The sequence below is a fragment of the Vulpes lagopus genome, chromosome 11 (genome assembly GCF_018345385.1).
Source record: "Vulpes lagopus strain Blue_001 chromosome 11, ASM1834538v1, whole genome shotgun sequence".
NCBI classification, from domain to species: Eukaryota; Metazoa; Chordata; class Mammalia; order Carnivora; family Canidae; genus Vulpes; species Vulpes lagopus.
In genome coordinates, this window is record NC_054834.1 from 61,621,371 (window position 1) to 61,643,206 (window position 21,836).

The following is a 21,836-nucleotide window of genomic DNA, read 5'->3' on the forward strand; positions in this document are numbered from 1 at the left end:
AGGACTCTACCCCAAGATTGCTAGAACTCATACAGCAATTTGGCAGTGTGGCAGGGTACAAAGTCAATGCCCAGAAGTCAGTGGCATTTCTCTACACTAACAATGAGACTGAAGAAAGAGAAATTAAGGAGTCAATCCCATTTACAATTGCACCCAAAAGCATAAAATACCTAGGAATAAACCTAACCAAAGAGGTAAAGGATCTATACCCTAAAAACTATAGAACACTTCTGAAAGAAATTGAGGAAGACACAAAGAGTTGGAAAAATATTCCATGTTCATGGATTGGCAGAATTAATATTGTGAAAATGTCAAAGTTACCCAGGGCAATTTACACGTTTAATGCAATCCCTATCAAAATATATCAAAATACCATGGACTTTCTTCAGAGAGTTAGAACAAATTATTTTAAGATTTCTGTGGAATCAGAAAAGACTCCAAATAGCCAGGGGAATTTTAAAAGGGAAAACCATAGCTGGGGGCATCACAATGCCAGATTTCAGGTTGTACTACAAAGCTGTGGTCATCAAGACAGTGTGGTACTGGCACAAAAGCAGACACACAGATCAGAACAGAACAGAATAGAGAATCCAGAAGTGGACCCTCAACATTATGGTCAACTAATATTCGACAAGGGAGGAAAGACTATCCACTGGAAGAAAGACAGTCTCTTCAATAAATTGTGCTGGGAAAATTGGACATCCACATGCAGAAGAATAAAACTAGACCACTCTCTTTCAGTTTGGATAATAAATGATATAATCCCCCTGCACTGAGAACCCCTTGTAGATCTCTCAATTCTGATAGTCTGGGAAGGGAAATTGGAGTCTGATTCATTTAGGTCATGAGTGGCACATGATACCATGGAGAAATGGACTGAGCTGGGAATGTTGTTCCATGTATTTTCTCAATCCCTCACTCTGGAGAATAATTAGCTGACAACAGTGCCTCTGTTCATTGCCTCGTCTCTTGCTACACTGGACCCTAAGGAGACCTTTAAGAGAATCTTGAGTTGGAAGCACCTCTTTTGAAGTAATGGCTAGTAGGAGCCATGGGTGAAAGCACAGAGCCTAGGGGAAGTGAACACCCCAACTTGAAATGCTCAGATTGTGGTATTTGTGTCCTCCAAATCCCTGGAGAACTTTGTGGAGTACAGTCAAGAAGATGGCACAGGTCCAGGACAAGGCAGCCGTGATAGCAGCACCTCTCAGATTTCACCAGGACACACCTGTCAGAACATCTACAAGAATACCTGGATGGGTGAAATCAGAATGGAACAATCTGGCCTCCTTTCTTCTTGCAACCCTGCTCCCCTATGCACTCTATCCAGAAACCTCACGCATCCAGGTTCAGTGACTATTTTTACGTTTTTATTTTCTCACAATAACTATGCTCCCTCTTCCCTGTCCCCATGGGATTGTTTGAATTTTAACAGAATCCAAGGCATTTTAACTGAAAGAAAACATCTCCCATGGAATTTCAGGCATCGGCAAATGGGTGAATGAGGGATGGGGGACATGGAGGTTTATTGATAGCTCAAGCAGCCCCAGATTTTCATCACCATATAATCCCATTTTATAGGTCATTCCTCCTTTACAGATGAAGAAACGGAGGCACAGAGTGATTTGCAAAATCTCATAAAGTTGGTCAATGGTGGAGCCAAATATACTGTTTCTCAGTAATTAATTTAATTTTCCATTTATATTCATTAGGAATAGTTGAAATTTTTTGCTTAGTCTGAAATAGAGTAGCCAGAGGGAGTTGATATAATTTTACTCCAAAGCAATTTGATGGTTATTTTGCATAAATATTCCATTTTTATAGCTTTTTGAAATATTAAAATTGAAATATTAAAAATTGTCCTCAACTGCCATCTTTCTGAACCCATCCTCACACTGGATATTAATCATCATAATAGGTGATGTAAGAGGTCACTTAGTTTAGCTACAGTTCATTCTAGGCTGATGGGACCTTTTGACCCTACCTACTCTGTTTGCCTTCCGACCCTACCTACTCTTATTTGTTTATACTGTAAGAATCATCTTGAAGCTTTAAACAACTTATAAATCTATTCAAATAGTACAATGCTAATAACTAGGAAAATAAATATAAAAGATGCACAAACTTTTAATATAAATTTGCAGGACAGTGTAATTGTTAAATGTCTAACCCTAGAGCTAGTCCATGTGAGTGGGCTCCCAAGTCTGCCACTTGTTTGCATTGGGACCCTGGAAAAATTCCCTAACTTCATGTGCCTTGTATTAAAATAGGATTTTTGTGAGGCTTACCTGGGTTAATATATGTATTAGAAGAATGACAAGTACAGTAAGTGGTCAACAGGTACTATTTAATTATTGTTGTTGATGAAGATATATAAACAAAAGGGCAGACATTTACAATTCTCTAAACTTAAAATTAACAGTTGGTTTGTCTGTTTGATGTTCAACGTTTGTTAATATCCAAATTCTTGTTATGGTCAAATTAGCATACCCCATTTCATAATGCCTAAGGGTTTCAGTAAGAATCAACATTTGTTTCACATTTTGTAGCTTCTCATTTCCCATTAAATTCACTTAAGGGCCTGATTAGAATGTAAAACATATGACATCCAAGTGAACAAGCCCAAGCCCACTCCATATCCCAAATCCTAAAATATGGAGAACTTCAGGAATCAATGAACTAAATGTTCCCTAACGTTGGTCTGCATGTCCTAACTTTTTAAGTCACTTTGTTCTTTGAATTTTCTACATATGAACTTCTTTCCTTCTTCTCTTTCTTCCTCTTTTTTCTTCCTTCCTTCCTTCCTTCCTTCCTTCCTTCCTTCCTTCCTTCCTTCCTTCCTTCCTTCCTTTCCTTTCTAATTGCAAGGACTATGTAAAGAGAAACAACTCTGCAAACTTAAGTTTATGTTGGGCGATGGTCTCTAACCTGTTACTGTGAACATTGCAAATCACAGTGACAAGATTTGTTACATGAAAGGCCTACTATGCTAAATCAGTCTTAGTAACAGCGACACCCTCAGGGAAAGCTATTATCTCAGGACTTCTGGAGAAGTCGTAAAGATACACAGTGATGTCCACAGAGACACTTTGGATACTTTTCCCACTTCAGCTCCATCTATTATCTTAGAGAAACTCAAACTCTGCTTCTCCTTCCATGATAGAAGACTGTTTTGTTTTTACATATAATAGGTATGTAATTTCCCCCCAAAATGATAATATTTCAGTGAGTGAAAGAACCTCTGAAAATTCTCCTTTAGTCCCTTTATTGTGATCGTTTTCCAACATTAAAGAACACCCATCATGGTTCTACATAGTTGGAAGATTTATGCACTAATAGAAGAAATAAATGATAATCACTTGGAAGCGTTACCTTAATCTCAAGGTCTGACAAAGGCTGAAGGGATCCTTCAACAAAAGTGTGCCCCTCTACAGTATTTGAGGCATTGGAGGTGTTAAAAAAAACAAGTATGATTTTGCTTTCCTAAGATACAATTCCTCTTGGGGTGCCTGGGTGGCTCAGTGGTTGAGCATCTACCTTTGACTCAGGTCATGATCCCAAGGCCAGGATAGAGCCCTACATCAGGCTCCTTTCAGGGAGCCAGCTTCTCCCTTTGCCTATGTCTCTGCCTCTTCGTGTGTCTCTCATGAATAATAATGAAAAAAGATACAACTCCTTTCAACTATTCTGCAGGCTTTCAAACAGCTGCTTGTGCTATAGCAACAACTCTCTTTTAACTCATCTATTCTTTAGAGAAGTGGCTTTTAAAGTGTGCTCTTGGGACCAGCTGTGTCAGCATCGCCTGAGAACTCGTACCAAAAGAAAACTCTCAGATCCCACTCCTGATGTACTATCTAGGAAATTCTCAGAGGTAGGGCCTGGGCATCTCTGCATTAGTAAGCCCTTAGGGTGATTTTTATGCACCCTGCAGGGGGACTACACTTTGAAATCACTTGCAGGGTGTTAGAAAATACCTGTTTTCCAGTACCAGCAATGCTGATTTAAGGGTTGAGGTATGGCCTGATCCATAGAGGCTTAAAAAGCTCACCAGACGATGCTACTATACACCCAGGGTTGAGAAGCTCTGCCTTGGAGGGATAATTTTCAGCCTGAGATGGGTGAGCTGCAGAAAGATCAGAGAGAACGCTGTGCAGGTGGTTCCCTCCCCTGCCTTTGTATTGCAAAGTCTAGAGAACCAACACGTGGAAGAACCTAGTTTGATGAATTTGAGTAATTTGTCCATGTGCAAGGGGCTCCCTGCAACCAGCAAAAAGCATTTGCAACCAACAAAATACAGGGGACTCCTGTCGCTACTTTGTCCATGTTCCATTTTTCCCCATCTTCTCCAGATTATTCATTTGAGACCACTCATGAATTCTTTAGTTCCACTCTGGGCATAGAGTTGTAGTAAGCTGTAAAGCCAAGATGTGGACTTTTAAAAATTACTATGTATTGTATTTTCTGCAGTCTTGTGTACTGACTGTATGCACAAGGGTAGGATTCTAAGTAAGGTGGTATTGATGATCAAATTATTTTCTCCATATATCATTTGTGTTGTTTTGTTTTTTGACTTAAGTGCATTTTCTGGTAGACATTTATGAGAAGAGCTAATGTATATATGATGACCTCTGAATTTTCTTATTTATTTGCTTATTTATTTATTTATTTATTTATTTATTGGTTTTATTTAAATTCAAATAAGTTAACATATAGTGTATTATTAATTTCGGGATAGAATTTAGTGATTTATCAGTTGCATTTAACACCCAGGCCTCATTACATTAGGTTGCCTTCCTTCATGCCCTTTACCCAATTACCCCATCCCCCCACCCATCTCCCCTCCAGAAACCCTCAGTTTGTTCTCTATAGTTAAGGGTCTCTTACGGTTTATCTCCTCTCTATTTTTATCCTATTTTATTTTTCATTCCCTTCCCTTATATTCATCAGTTTTGTTTCTTAAATTCCATGTATGAGTGAAATCATATGGTATTTGTCTTTCTCTGACAGACTCATTTTGCTTAGCATAATACCCTCTGGTTCCCTCCATGTCATTGCAAATGGCATGATTTCATTCTTTTTAATGGCTGAGTAATATTCCATTGTGTATATATACCATATCTTCTTTATCCATTCATCTAATCCATGGACATCTAGGCTTTTTCCATTGGTTGACTATTGTGGACATTGCTGTTATAAACATTGGGGTGCATAACTTTTCAAATCACTGTTTGTAACCTTTGGGTAAACACCTACAAAATGCAATTGCTGGATCATAGGGTAACTCTAGTTTTAAGTTATTGAGGAACCTCCATACTGTTTTCCAGAGTGGCTGCACCAGGTTGCATTCCCACCAGCTGTGCAAGAGGATTCCCCTCTCTCTGCATCCTTGCCAACATCTGTTGTTTCCTGAGTTGTTAACTTTAACCTTTCTGATCAGTGTGAGGTTGTATCTTATTGTAGTTTTGATTTGTATTTCCCTGATGATGAGTGATGTGGAGCCTTTTTTCATGTGTCTGTTCACTATTTCTATGCCTTCTTTGGAGAAATATCTGTTCATATATTCTGTCCATTTCTTGAGTATTGTAGTTTTTAAAGATTTATTTATTTATTTTAGAGAGAGATAGATAATGAGCAGGTGGAGGGGAGTGGCAGAGGGAAAGAGAGAATCCTGTAGCAGACTCTGCTGAGTGCAGAGCCCAACCCCAGGACCCTGAGATCATGAGCTGATTTGAAATCAAGAGTTGGCAGCTTACCCAACTGAGCCACCCAGGCACCCTCAGGTTATTTATTTATTTTAGAGACAAGGGAAAGAGCAGAAGGGGAGGGAGAAAGAGGGGGAAAGAATCTCGAGCAGACTCCATGCTGTACATGGAGCCTGATGTGGGGCTTGATCGCACAACCCACGAGACCATGACCTGGGCCAAAACCAAGAGTAGGAACTGAACTTACCTTTTTTTTTTTTTTTTTTTTTTAGTAAGCCTATACTTTCTTTTTGTTACATTCAGCAGTATATTGTCTTTTTCTTTTTGCTGCCTCCAACCTTAGCTTAATCTCTGATAGTGATTTCTTTCATTAAATTGATTTTGAACAATATTTTTATATATTTATTTTGCTAAACTCTCATTAATTCCAGTGAGTTATCTGTACAGTCTTTTTTGTTTTCTACATAGACATTTAGATCATATGGGAATAATGATTAATTCTTGTAGTGCTATTTAGTTTGTTTTCGGATTTTCTACATAAATAACCAGATCCCATGGAGGAAAAAATATTATTTATTTCTTATCCTCAGAAGCTGAAATTCTCATAGATGGCAATTAGGTGAACTGTATGCTATATGAATGATATCTTATTAAAACTTTAAAATTTTACCCACTAGGAAACCAATTTGTCTTTTTCTTTTAAAGTTAAATGCACACTTACCATATAATCCAGAAACTCAGCTGCAAAGTACTTACCCCCAAAAAAGAACACGTATGTCTACATTTTGATTTGCACACAGAAATTCACAAAGATTTATTTAAGTAGCTAGTAATTAGAATTGGTTCAAATATCCATCAATAGATGAATACATTGTGGTGTATATGTACAATGAAATATTATTCAGCCATTAAAAGAAACAAACTATTTCCAGGATGGCTGTACCACTTCAAATTCCCACCAACAGTGCAACAGGTTTCCCCTTTCTCCACATCCTCTCCAACATTTCTTGTGTCCTATCTTGTTCATTTTCGCCATTCTCAACGGTGTGAGGTGGTATCTCATTGTGGTTTTGATTTGTATTTCCCTGATGGCAAGTGATGCAGAGCATTTTCTCATTTGCTTGTTGGCCATGTCTCTGTCTTCTTCTGTGAAATTTCTCTTCATGTCTTTTGCCCATTTCATGATCAGATTGTTTGTTTCTTTGCTGTTGAGTTTAATAAGTTCTTTATAGATCTTGGATACTAGCCCTTTATCTGATGGGTCATTTGCAAATATCTTCTCCCATTCTGTAGGTTGTCTTTTAGTTTTGTTGACTGTTTCTTTTGCTGTGCAAACTTTTTTCTCGATGAAGTCCCAATCATTCATTTCTGCTTTTGTTTCCCTTGCCTTCATAGATGTATCTTGCAAGAAGTTGCTGTGGCCAGTTCAAAAAGGGTGTTGCCTGTGTTCTCCTCTAGTCTTTTGATGCAATCTTGTCTCACATTTAGATCTTTCATTCATTTTTAGTTTATCTTTGTGTCTGGTATAACAGAATGGTCTAGTTTCAATGTGGATGTCTAATTTTCCCAGCACCATATATTGAAGAGACTGTCCTTTTTCCAGTGGATAGTCTTTCCTGCTTTGTCGAATATTAGTTTACCATAGAGTTGAGGGCCCATTTCTCGATCCTCTATTCTGTTCCATTGATCTATGGGTCTGTTTCTGTGCCAGTACCACACTGTGTTGATGCTCACAGCTTTGTAGAACAACTTGAAATCCAGCATTGTGATGCCCCCAGCTCTGGTTTTCTTTTTCAGTATTCCTCTGGCTATTTGGAGTCTTTTCTGATTCCACACAAATCTTAAGATGATTTGTTCCAACTCTCTGAAGAAAGTCCATGGTATTTTGATAGAGATTGCATTGAATGTGTAAATTGCCCTGGGCAACATTGACATTTTCACAATATTAATTCTGCCAATCCACGAGCACGGAATATTTTTCCATCTCTTTGTGTCTTCCTCAATTTCTTTCAGAAGTGTTCTGAGGTTTTTAGGGTATAGATCCTTGACCTCTTTGGTTAGGCTTATTCCTAGGTATCTTATGCTTTTGGGTGCAATTGTAAATGGGATTGACTCCTTAATTTCTCTTTCTTCAGTCTCACTGTTAGTGTAGAGAAATGCCACTGATTTCTGGGCATTCATTTTTGTATCCTGCCACACTGCTGAATTGCTGTATGAGTTCTAGCAATCTTGGGGTGGAGTCTTTTGGGTTTTCTAGGTACAGTGTCATGTCATCTGCAAAGAGGGAGGGTTTGACTTCTTCTTTGCCAATTTGAATGCATTTTATTTCTTTTATTGCCTGATTTATGTGGCTAGGACTTCTAGTACTATGTTGAATAGCAGTGGTGATAGTGGACATCCGTGTCTTGTTCCTGATCTTAGGGTAAAGGCTCCCAGTGTTTCCCCACTGAAAATTATATTTGCTGGGAGCTTTTTGTAGATGGCTTTTAAGATGCTGAGGAATGTTCCCTCTCTCCCTACACTCTGAAGAGTTTTGATCAGCAATGGATGCTGTATTTTGTCAAATGCTCTCTCTGCATCTATCGAGAGGATCATATGGTTCTTGTTCTTTCTCTTGTTGATATGATCTATCATGTTGATTGTTTTACAAGTGTTAAACTAGCCTTGCATCCCGGGGATAAATCCCACTTGGTCATGGTGAATAATCTTCTTAATGTACTGTTGGATCCTACTGGCTAGTATCTTGTTGAGAATTTTTGCATCCATGTTCATCAGGGATATTGGTCTATAATTCTCCTTTTTGGTGGGGTCTTTGTCTGGTTTTGGAAGTAAGGTTATGCTGGCTTCATAGAATGTGTTTGGAAGTATTTTGTCCCTTTCTCTCTTTTGGAATAGCTTTAGTAGAATAGGTAGTGTTTCTTCTTTAAAAGTTTGATAGAATTCCCCTGGGAAGCCATCTGGCCCTGGACTTTTGTGTCTTGGGAGGTTTTTGATGACTGCTTCAATTTCCTCCCTTATTATGGGGCTGTTCAGGTTTTCTATTTCTTCCTTTTTTTAATAGTAAATTTATTTTTTATTGGTGTTCAATTTGCCAACATACAGAATACCACCAAGTTCTCATCCCGTTAAGTTCCCCCTTTCTATTTCTTTCAGTTTCAGTTTTGGTAGTTTGTGGTTTTCCACAAATGCATCCATTTCTTCTATATTTCCTAATTTATTTGCATATAGCTGCTCATAATATGTTTTTAAAATTGTTTGTATTTCCTTGGTTGGTTGTGATCTCTCCTATTTCATTTGTTATTTTATTAATTAGAGTCTTTTCTCTTTTGTGTTTAATAAGGCTTGCTAATCGTTTATCTATCTTATTAATTCTTTCAAAGAACCAATTCCTGGTTTTGTTGATCTGTTCTACAGTTCTGCTGGTCAGTATTTCATTGAGTTCTGCTTGGATCTTTATTAACTCTGTTCTTCTGCTGTGTGTAGGTTTTATTTGCTGTTCTTTCTCCAGTTCCTTTAGGTGTGAGGTTAGCTTGTGTATTTGAGTTTTTCCAATTTTTTGAGGGATACTTGTATTGCGATGTATTTCCCTCTCAGGACTGCTTTTGCTGTATTCCAAAGATTTGAATGGTTGTTCTTCATTTTCATTAGTTTCCACAAATCTTTTTAATTGTTCTCTAATTTCCTGGTTGACCCATTCATCTTTTAGCAGGATGCTCTTGAACCTCCACGTGTGGGTTCCTCAAAGAGTTAAAATTAGAGCTACCCTATGACCCAGCAATTGCACTTGGGGATTTACCCCAAAGATACAGATGCAGTGAAAAACCGGGACATCTGCACCCCAATGTTTATAGCAGCAATGTCCACAATAGCCAAACTGTGGAAGGAGCCTCAGTGTCCATCAAAAGGAGAATGGATAAAGAAGATGTGGTCTATATATACAATGGAATATTACTCAGGAATTAGAAACGACAAATACCCAACATTTGCTTCAACATGGATAGAACTGGAGGGTATTATGCTGAGTGAAGTAAGTCAATAGAAGAAGAACAAACATTATATGGTTTCATTCATTTGAGGTATATAAAAAATAGTGAAAGGGATTAAAGGGGAAAGGAAAGAAAATGAGCGGGAAATATCAGAGAGAGTGACAGAACATGAGAGACTCCTAACTCTGGGAAAAGGAACAAGGAGTAGTTGAAGGGGAAGTGGGCGGAGGGATGGGGTGACTGGGTGATGGGCACTGAGGGGGGCACTTGATGGGATGAGCACTGGGAGTTATGCTATATGTTGGCAAATCGAATTCCAATAAAAAGTTTACAAAAAAAAAAAAAACCAAACTATTGATGAAGAGCACAACTACATGGATGAATCTTAGCAACATTATGTTAAATGAAAGACACCAGATATAAAAGAGTACATATAATTTGATTCCATTTATTTTGGATATCTAGTGAAGGTCCCCTAATATAGGAGTGACAGAAAGCAGACTAGTGGTTGCCTAAGGCAAGGGGGTAGCAGAGAGGACTTATTTTAAAAAGACACAAGGGAATAATTTGGAGGGAAGAAAATGTCCTACATCTTGATTATGGGAGTATGCAAATAGGTGAGCAAATTTGTCAACTGCATAAAATTGATATATTTTATTGCATGTAAATTATGCCTCACTAAAGTTGACTTTTTGAAATTTGATTGTTTTTCTGCCCTTGTTACACTAGCTACAATCTTTAAGGCAAGGATTAATCAAATATGTGATAGTGAGCTTTGTTTCCTTGCTTAGACCCTTATGATAATTCTTTTATTATTTTACTATTAGAAATGTAGTTTACTGATAGTAGTTGTAAGATCTCTTTGGCAAGGTTAAAACAGTTCCTTTATTTGCTCATTTTTTAAAATCATAAATGAATTTTTTAGTTAAATCTATTTAGATGATTATATTCCTTTTTTCTTTAATCTCTTAATGTGGTGAATTACACTAAATGTTTTTCTAATATTAAAGCAAACACGTCTTTCTGAAATATATATTTCTGTATATATATATACATATATATATACACAAAAATAAATCATAGTTAGTTAACATATAAGGTAAAATTGGTTTCAGGTGTAGAATTTAGTGCTTCATCACTTACATTTAAGACTCAATGCTCATCACAACATGTGTCCTCCTTAATGCCCATCATCCATTTAGCCCATCCCCGCTCACCTCCCCTCCATCAACCAGCAGTTTGTTCTCTTAGTTAAGAGTGTTATGATTTGCTTCCATCTTTTTTTCTTTCCCCTATGTTCATCTGTATTGTTTCTTAAATTACACATATGAGTGAAATCATATGTATATCCATTATATTTCAATCAAAAATACACAAGATTTGATAGATTGTATTTTTCATTATATTTATTTATTCATTTATTTATTAACCATATACATCTATACTATTCAGACTTCAGAATATATAATTAGTTTCCAATTATTATGGTTCTTTAATGACCAATTTGTTACTTATCTCTGTAGTCTGAGAATGTTATATGTATGATCAACCCTTTAAAGTTTAAAAGTTTTTCACAAACCAAAGAAGTGCTTCAAAACTGTATTACAAAACTGTATTACAAAGCTGATGACACAACTTCAACTTAACTTACTTACGATATGTGTGACTGGCACTATACGTAACTGAACTAATTTAACTTTGACTGAACTGTATGAAGTAATTTCTATTATCTCTGTCTTGTCAATTAAGTTTAGGTAGAAAGATAAGAGGCAACATATTCAGAGTCATAAAGCTCACAGATAGCAGAGCCACATTCCAAAGATAGCTATGTGACATCTAAAGCCATACTTTTAGTCACTAAGCTATACATAGGAGTTATAATCCCGTTAATAATATCCTGAGGTTTCTAAAGCATCTTTTAAGAAGAGCTTTCCAAATGTTATTATATTTTCCTTTGTCCTTTTAAGAGCCTGGTGTGTTAACAGTGAAATGTATAATTATCCCTTTTATATGTGGGAATATTGATACACAGGACCATTGTAACTTTTTAGGGGCAAAGTTAATCAAGGTTATTTCTTCAAAATGGCTCAATATTTCTCTTGATTTTGTGTTTAGTGTGAGTAGAAGACGTTAATAGAAATTGGGATAACAACTGACTTAAATATTAATTCTCTTTGTCTGCAGGTCCTAGGATTCCTAATGCAATGGCTGGGGGAAGGAACAGTACAGCAGTTATGAAGTTCATTCTCTTGGGATTCTCTGAATTTCCCAAGCTCACCATTGTCCTTTTTACAATATTCCTAGGGATCTACCTCATGACAGTGTTCTGGAACCTGGGTCTCGTCACTCTCATCAGGGTGGACTCCCATCTGCACATACCTATGTACTTTTTCCTCAGTAACTTGTCCTTCCTGGACATCTGCTATGTTTCCACTATAGCACCCAAGATGCTCTCTGATTTCTTCAAGAAGGAGAAATCCATCTCCTTCCTAGGGTGTACCACACAGTACTTCTTCTTCTCTAGCCTGGGTCTGACTGAGTGCTGTCTCCTGGCAGCTATGGGTTATGACCGATATGCTGCCATTTGTAATCCTCTGCTCTATACTGCCATCATGTCACCCACCCTCTGTGTGCAGATGGTGGCAGGATCTTGTATAACTGGATTCTTGGGCTCATTTATCCAACTGTGTGCCTTACTTCAGCTCCATTTCTGTGGGCCAAATGTCATCAATCATTTCTTCTGTGATCTTCCCCAACTGCTGATCCTGTCCTGCTCTGACACATTTTTCTTTCAAATCATGACCTCTGTGCTCACGGTGATCTTTGGACTCACATCTGTCTTGGTTATCATGATATCCTATGGTTATATTGTTGCCACCATTCTGAAGATCACATCAGCTGAAGGCAGGTCCAAGGCCTTCAACACCTGTGCTTCTCACCTGACAGCAGTGACTCTCTTCTTTGGCTCAGGTATCTTTGTTTATATGTATCCAAACTCTGATGATTCCCTGAGCCAAAACAAGTTGGCATCAGTTTTATACACTATTATAATCCCCATGCTAAATCCATTGATCTATAGCTTGAGGAACAAGGAAATCAAAGATGCCCTAAACAGATGGAAGAAGAGAATCTTTTTCTGTTGTTACTAATTATGGAATTTATTTCAGATGTACAGCATAGGAAACGGGGAGTAAATCATTGCCCCACAACTCTCCTAATTGTAGGATGAATTACAGTTGCTGCACTCTCCTAGTATAAACCTATGACTGTCAAAAGGACAGGAAAATGCATGAGTAGTAACTGGAAGCTCTGCATCTTCATTCTTCATCAGCTATGACCTAATACGTCAATAGGCCAAACAATCCACTATTTTATAGTTAGTTGTGGTGCTGTAACCCTTCACCTTCAGTATCCCATCCCATCTAGTGTGTACTACCTCAAGATCAGAGATGCCAGTACTGGTCAAGGCTGCCAGGAGACCAGCATGTGTCTTTATAGCATCTCATTTTAGGTATGGCAGGGATTACTATTAGTATTGAGAGATCTCTGTAAAAAGAATTTTCAAATCCATTAGGTTAGTTCTCAGATTTAACCTATTTTTTTCACCTCTGGAAATTATGGATGAATTTATTCATTTGTGTATTTGTCCAAAGCAGGAGTAACTACACTGGATCAAAGATTTGTTAACTTCAAACAAAAAAAATTGTTGTAATAACAATGCTGAACATGAATGTCCAGCATAGTTAAGGTCTGGTTGACGAGTTGGCTCATTAGCAATCCCTAGAAAATTCCTTGTCATTGCTGTAGTCATCCATCTTTACCATGTAGCCAAGAAAAGGGAACCAGAAATTGTCACTCTCCTGAGGAGGTGATCTAGCACCTGATTTTGGCATCAATAATGTCTTCATGTTACTTTAAAAACATTTTTTTTTGCATTTTAAGTAGAACCCATCTCCATCAAGAAGTTGTTTTTCTAGTAATTAACAGATGGGAGGTGATTGGTGAAATGAAATATAAGAAGCTGAACCTCTGATGCATGAGAAAGTCTACATTTGGTTGTTTTCCTCATATCCTGGGTTGGAAGTGTTACAAGGTGTAGAGAAGTCCTGGAGAGTTGAGGCTGGTACAGAAAGTGCACTCCTGTTGTTTATCCTCAGATTCTGATTTCCATAATCTTAGGCCATCACCAGGAGAAATGCCTCAATATATAAAGTTCAAAATCTCAATTATGAAAAATATAATCCTCAAAAAAAACAATATGGGTCTTAACGCAAAAAGAGACCAGCCTCCTTTTCATTCTGACCTTAAATCACCTGTAACACATGGGTGTATAGGACACATATCCTTGTAGAAGAACAACAGAAGTCCAGAGATTAATTCGTTCTACAGAGGCTCAGTGGTTAGGCTTCTGGACAGTACTGTGTATTTGTTTTTCTGTAACTACATGTGATGAACATTTTTTAAATAAATTCATTTTTTATTGGTGTTCAATTTGTCAACATACAGAATAATACCCAGTGCTCATCCCATCAAGTGCCCACATCAGTGCCCGCCACCCAGTCACCTGCACCCCCCGCCCACCTCCCCTTCCACCACCCCTAGTTCGTTTCCAACAGTTAGGAGTCTTTCAGGTTCTGTCTTCCTTTCTGATATTTCCCACTTATTTTTTTCTCCTTTCCCCTTTATTCCCTTTCACTATTTTTTATATTCCCCAAATGAATGAGACCATATAATGTTTGTCCTCCGATTGACTTATTTCACTCAGCATAATACCCTCCAGTTCCATCCACATCGAAGCAAATGGTGGGTACTTGTTGTTTCTAATGGCTGAGTAATATTCCATTGTATACATAGACCACAGCTGCTTTATCCATTCATCTTTCAATGGACACTGAGGCTCCTTCCACAGTTTGGCTATTGTGGACATTGCTGCTAGAAACATCGGGGTGCAGGTGTCCCGGCATTTCATTGCAGGTGATGAACATTTTTGTCTTGATATTTTTAAAGAAACAAGTGTATTTTATGTGATGTTGTGCTAGGGGAAGCATGGGCATCTTTTAATTCTACTATGCCACATATCCTGAGTTTTTGGGTTGCCGTAGGAATTAAGCACTATGCTGAGAATGGATATACTCTGAGATAAGGAGTAGTATATCCTGTGTCCTAAGAAGTTATATTTTCTGGGCATCTGGGTGGCTCAGTGATGGTTCAGGTTGTGATCCCGGGGTCCTGAGATCGAGTCCTACACTGGGCTCCCAGAGGGAGCCTGCTTCTCCCTCTGCCTGTATCTCTGCCTCTCTCTGTGTGTCTTTCATGAATAAATAAATAAAACATTTTTTTAAAAAACAAGAAGTTATATTTTCCATGTTGTGTTAGCAGAAGAGGATGAGGCTTGATAGCTTCTAGGACTCTTGAGTATAGGCTAAATGCTCCTTATTCAGCACAGATTGCTGATCGGTTGTTTTGTTCATCCCCACACATATCAATTATTTCATGATTTAAGATTAATGTTTATTTTACACACATTTTTGTGTTCTTTTTCATAAGTGCTTTACTAATTTATTTTTGGTGAATGCAAGTAGTTTTCTGAAAGTGAACATAAAGTAGGGTTTGGAGGGGCGCCTGGGTGGCTCAGTCAGTTGAGCACGTAACTCATGATTTCAGTTCAGGTCATGCTCTCAGGGTGTGAGATCGAGACCTGCATTGGGCTCTGTGCTCAGCAGGGAGTCTGCTTAAGATTTTGTCTCTCTTCCTTCTACCCCCTCCCTGCTTGCTTGCACACGCACACACGCACATGCTCTTTCTCTCAAGTAAATAAATAAAATCTTTAAAAAAAAAGTGGAGTTCGGAAAATGTTCCTAAGTTTGCCCAGTTGAGATACATCCAGAAATGTGGCTCAGTGGGTTGCTGCACCTAAGCAAGCACAGTTTCAGGAAAGCAAATATTCACCTGATATTCAGAAGTCATTAATCCTGTTTTAATTTGAGGGCAAAACCACAATGAGTTCTGTAATTCACAGAATTTAAAAGTGGCTAAGGCAGTGCAATTGTGCAGGGGTTGGGGTGACTGGGTGACGGGCACTAAGGGGGGCATTTGATGGGATGAGCACTCAGTGATATGCCATATGTTGGCAAATTGAACTCCAATAAAAAAAAGGAAAAAAAAAGAAAAAATGGCTGAGGCAGTGGACAGCAAATTGGATGTCTTAAAAAAACTAAGCATCAGGGCAGCCTGGGTGGCTCAGTGGTTTAGCACTGCCTTTGGCCAAGGGTGTGATCCTGGAGACCCGGGATGGAGTCCCATGTTGGGCTCCTTGCATGGAGCCTGCTTCTCCCTCTGCCCGTGTCTCTGCCTCTCTCTCTCTCTCTGTGTCTCTCATGAATAAATAAATAAAATCTTAAAAAAATAAAAACTAAGCATCAAATAGGAGAACTCCCCCGAGATCTTTCTGAAGAATTCAGAGAAAAAGTGCTAAGAGATACATATGATGAACAAGATGATGAGCCACAAAGGGGTGAGTCAGGAGAGCCAGTGTAATATAACAGGAGATTAAAAATATAATCATGAAACAGATGGAGACAGCAGGATTGTTGAATTCTAAGAAAAGAGAATCCCCTTAGTCTGAAGAAAGAATATTGAAAACTTGCCTGCCTTAACCAAGGAATGTGTTTGTTAAAATTAATTCTGACCCAAATCCCAACAGAATTTGGTGGTGGGTAGGAAGTAGTGGAAAAAACTTTGTAAAATGATATAATGTTCAATTTGGAGAATAAAGGTTGGCAGGAACAAGAATATTTTGAAAAATACTTAAGTAGTGGCTTTCACTCTAGGTTTTCAATTCATACAGTAATTTAAACTAAGATTGAAAACTAGGACAATGAAACAAAATTTATTTTAGAAAAAGGTCTAGTTAATGAAAATTAAAATTTTTCATAAGGCACCATCTATAAATTATTGACAGAAATATTCCATTTATAATCTGAGATTAAATATTTCAGAATATAAAATTAAGTTTGTATTTGTTTCACAATAGATAAAATAGAGCTTCGAAATGCTTTCTCTGCATCTATTGAGAGGATCATAGGGTTCTTGTTTTTTCTTTTGCTGATATGATCAGTTACATTGTCCTCAGCATCTTAAAAGCCACCTAAGAAAAGCCCTCAGCAAATATCATTCTCAATGGGGAAACACTGGGAGCCTTTCCCCTAAGATAAGAACAAGACAGGGATCTCTACTCTCACCACTGCTATTCAACATAGTACAAGAAGTCCTAGCCACATAAATCAGGCAACAAAAGAAATAAAATGCATTCAAATTGGCAAAGAAGAAGTTAAACCCTCCCTCTTTGCAGATGACATGACACTGTACCTAGAAAACCCAAAAGACTCCACCCCAAGATTGCTAGAACTCATACAGCAATTCGGCAGTGTGGCAGGATACAAAAATCAATGCCCAGAAATCAGTGGCATTTCTCTACACTAACAGTGAGACTGAAGAAAGAGAAATTAAGGAGTCAATCCCATTTACAATTGCACCCAAAAGCATAAGATACCTAGGAATAAGCCTAACCAAAGAGGTCAAGGATCTATACCCTAAAAACCTCAGAACACTTCTGAAAGAAATTGAGGAAGACACAAAGAGATGGAAAAATATTCCGTGCTCGTGGATTGGCAGAATTAATATTGTGAAAATGTCAATGTTGCCCAGGGCAATTTACACATTCAATGCAATCCCTATCAAAATACCATGCACTTTCTTCAGAGAGTTGGAACAAATCATCTTAAGATTTGTGTGGAATCAGAAAAAAACCCCGAATAGCCAGAGGAATATTGAAAAAGGAAACCATAGCTGAGGGCATCACAATGCCAGATTTCAAGTTGTACTACAAAGCTGTGGTCATCAAGACAGTGTGGTACTGGCACAAAAACAGACTAGATCAGTGGAACAGAATAGAGAAACCAGAAGTGGACCCCCAACTTTATGGTCAACTAATATTCGACAAAGCAGGAAAGACTATCCACTGGAAAAAAATACAGCCTCTTCAATAAATGGTGCTGGGGAAATTGGACATCCACATGCAGAAAAATGAAACTGGATCATTCTTTACACCAGGCACAAAGATAAACTTAAAATGGATTAAAGATCTTAATGTGAGACAAGATTGCATCAAAATCCTAGAGGAGAACACAAGCAACACGCTTTTTGAACCTGGCCACAGCAACTTCTTGCAAGATACATCTATAAAGGCAAGGGAAACAAAAGCAGAAATGAGCTATTGGGACTTTATCAAGATAAAAAGCTTCTGCACAGCAAAAGAAACAGTCAACAAAACTAAAAGACAACCTACAGAATGGGAGAAGATATTTGCAAATGACCTATCAGATAAAGGGCTAGTATCCAAGATCTATAAAGAACTTATTAAACTCAACAGCAAAGAAACAAACAATCTGATCATGAAATGGGCAAAAGACATGAACAGAAATTTCACAGAGGAAGACATAGATATGGGGATCCCTGGGTGGCGCAGCGGTTTGGCGCCTGCCTTCACCCCAGGGCGCGATCCTGGAGACCCGGGATCGAATCCCACGTCGGGCTCCCGGTGCATGGAGCCTGCTTCTCCCTCTGCCTGTGTCTCTGCCTCTCTCTCTGTCTCTGTGACTATCATAAATAAATAAATTAAAAAAAAGGAAGACATAGATATGGCCAACAAGCAGATGAGAAAATGCTCCGCATCACTTGCCATCAGGGAAATACAAATCAAAACCACAATGAGATACCACCTCACACCAGTGAGAATGGGGAAAATTAACAAGGCAAGAAATAAGAAATGTTGGAGAGGATGTGGAGAAAGGGGAACCCTCTTGCACTGTTGGTGGGAATGTGAGCTGGAGCAGTCACTCTGGAAAACTATTCAAAGAGTTAAAAATAGATCTGTCCTATGACCCAGCAATTTCACTGCTGGGGATTTACCCCAAAGATACAGATGCAGTGAAACTCCGGGACACCTGCACCCTGATGTTTATAGCAGCAATGTCCACAATAGCCAAACCGTGGAAGGAGCCTCAGTGTCCATCGAAAGATGAATGGATAAAGAAGATGTGGTTTATGTATACAACGGAATATTCCCCAGCCATTAGAAACGACAAATACCCACCATTTGCTTCAATGTGGATGGAACTAGAGGGTATTATGCTGAGTGAAGTAAGTCAATCGGAGAAGGACAGTGTATGTTCTCTTTCATTTGGGGAATATAAATAACAGTGAAAGGGAATATAAGGGAAGGGAGAAGAAAAAGACTCCTAACTCGGGGAAACGAACTAGGGGTGGTGGAGGGGGAGGAGGGCGGGGGTGGGGGTGAATGGGTGATGGGCACTGAGGGGGGGACTTGAGGGGATGAGCACTGGGTGTTATTCTGTATGTTGGTAAATTGAACCCCAATAAAAAATTAATTTATTTTAAAAAAAGAATATTACTCAGCCATTAGAAACGACAAATTCCCACCATTTGCTTCGACGTGGATGGAACTGGAGGGTATTATGCTGATTGAAATAAGTCAGTCGGAGAAGGACAAACATTATATGGTCTCATTCATTTGGAGAATATAAAAATTAGTGAAAGGGAATAAAGGGGAAAGGAGAGAAAATGAGTGAAAATATCAGTGAGGGAGACAGAACATGAGAGACTCCTAACGCTGGGAAAATGAACAAGAGGTAGTAGAAGGGGAAGTGGGCAGGGGGTTGGGGTGACTGGATGATGGGCACTGAGGGGGGCACTTGGCGGGATGAGCACTGGGTGTTATGTTCTATGTTGGTAAATTGAGCTCGAATAAAAAAAAATAAAAAAAGAGCTACCAGGTGGATTGAAGAATATGAATGAAACATATTTAAGCCACAAGTAAATAATAGAAAAAAATGTGAATAGAATTGGTAAATATAACTAAGATAATACAAATAAATGTGATTTGTCAAGCCTAAAATTAATAGAAAAAATCACAAAGGAAAATAAAATACGTTGTTTCTTTTCAGTCAAGGACACAAATGAAATTCAGAGACAAGCAGCCATTTAAGGGAAAATAAAGCAGCAAATGATGATCTGCAAGGTATTAACATTTTGATGGCAACTACATCCATTTTATTGAAGAATAATGAAATTATTATAAACCCTATGTGAGGCTGAATTACAAAAGGAAAATGAGCCTACACAAATGCATGAAAAGTAGCTCCAACTCCAAGTAATTGGATAAATGCAGATTATGACAACTCAGTGTGCCAGATTTCACCTGTCAAATTCACAAAGGTCGTTTAAAATAATTTAAAATATATTTTGAAAGATCCATAGTCAAATGTTCCATTTTTTAGGATGGAAGATCTCATCATAAAGCTCATTATTTTTCCTTTCTTTGGGGACAAAGAGGTAAGATTGACAATTGTGATTATTAAATGAATTTTGTTGATACCACTGCACTCATTTTTCAGATAATCTGTTTCATCTTTTAATAAAATCATGGTGCAATGTTTAAGAAATCTCTGTCAAGAAAAAAAAAAAAGCCAAGATAGTAGAAATAGAGACACCTCCTTCCACACCAGGGAGAATATTTTCTTACCTTCCAGAATAATAAAGATAACGTCTCTCTCGGGAGGAAAGAATGGGTAGGCTGACAGCAGCCCTTTATGAGATTGGGGGTATGTAAACATTAATGTCTCTCACCTGTTAGACCCATGCCACTTGGGCGGATCTTCCCATGTCCGCCCTCCACGTTGCTCCCGTGGCACTTGAGACACTAGAGGAGCTGTTGTAATCCTAAGGCTCATGCTGCCTCCTCTCTGAATCCTTTTGGGCTCACTGTCTCCTCACCAGCCAAAGCTGTTGAAGTGTAAAAAGCCAACCTAGCAACTGTCACCACACTGCTACTTAAATCTGTTTGACAGTTTGACACAAGATAAACACCAACCCATCAGAATGAAAGGCATCACGAAACTACCAGCATGGCCATGCCATGTATACTAAAGAAGTTCCAGCCTCTGTATCATTATCACTATAAAGATGCAAGATGGTGTGTCTTGAGTCTGTACCAAGATAGGGACTGTTCTGTGTGCTTATATGTACTTAGTCTTTTAGTCCTTACGATCCCATGATAGATGCTTTATTTTTAAGTACTCATTTTTAACATGAAAAAAAAAAACAGAACAAAAAGGTTTAAGTAACTCTCTCAGTATTTAATAGTTCATGAGTGTTGATAAGTTTGTAACTTGGGGAATTAACCATTTACTACAGTGGGAGTGTCATGTTTGCACGTTTCTATATCTTGGCAGGATGATCTTTACCAGTGTCCTTTTACCCCTTTGTACTTCATTGAGTTACTTTGCTTAAATCTTGAAAGTCTTTCCCTAAGCTGGAAAGTCAGACATGAGACACTCATATTAAGGAGAAAGTTGCCACAATAGAACACGGAATAACTTGGAAATTCTTGTTTTTTAAAATTCAAAAGCTTCGGTTCAAGTGTTAGAACAAAAATGTTGAGAAGATGACAAACTTAATAAAACCAAGTAAAGATCTTCCTCACTGATAGAGGAAGCTGAGTTGGGTGTGAATCTGGAAAGTGTGGATTCTGTGCCCTGCTCTCTGACCATTTTGAGTTAAGTTCAGGATCCAGAAAGATAAAGAAACTTTTTGAAGAATCCAAATAGGAAGACGCTCATGGGTGCTCCTTGACTAGAACATAAGCATGTAACACAGGTCCTAGTATTTGTCTATTTACCACATAAATATAAGGTGGCAGCTTAGAGTATGAAGAGTAGGAAGAAAAAAAAAGCCCAAGCTCAGAAAGTCCTTGACAAAGTCATCCTGAATTTTCTATAGCTGCAGAGAAGCATGTAGGAGGGTCATGAAGTTTCATATGCACCCCAAGAGGGAGTGGAAAGGGTTAGTGGGCCCAAAGAGCCGGATGGTTAGGAGCAGGAAAATGCAGAATGTGGATTAATGACCAGAGACAATTAGGACAACATACAACTCAGTCAGTGGCTGGGGATGGGGCTATAACTGATTAAATGCCAACAGTGAAAGGAAGATACTGCCCAAGAACCATGTGGAAAAACTACATGTTGAGGGGATGGTGGACTATGCAGATCTGAAAGCTGAAAGTCCTCTC

General features: G+C 38.3%; 1 protein-coding gene across 1 annotated transcript; it reads left to right on the forward strand.

Moving 5' to 3' along the window:
- The first annotated feature begins 11,892 nt into the window (after window positions 1-11,892).
- Window positions 11,893-12,837, forward strand: LOC121471567 (olfactory receptor 1440-like). Its single transcript, XM_041722364.1, has one exon. The coding sequence runs from the start codon at window positions 11,893-11,895 to the stop codon at window positions 12,835-12,837; it is 945 nt and encodes a 314-aa protein (XP_041578298.1).
- Window positions 12,838-21,836: the final 8,999 nt, after the last annotated feature.

What these genes read in the sequence shown, in the direction of transcription:
- LOC121471567 (XM_041722364.1), top strand. Translation starts at nt 11,893, where the DNA reads ATGGCTGGGGGAAGGAACAGTACAGCAGTTATGAAGTTCATTCTCTTG.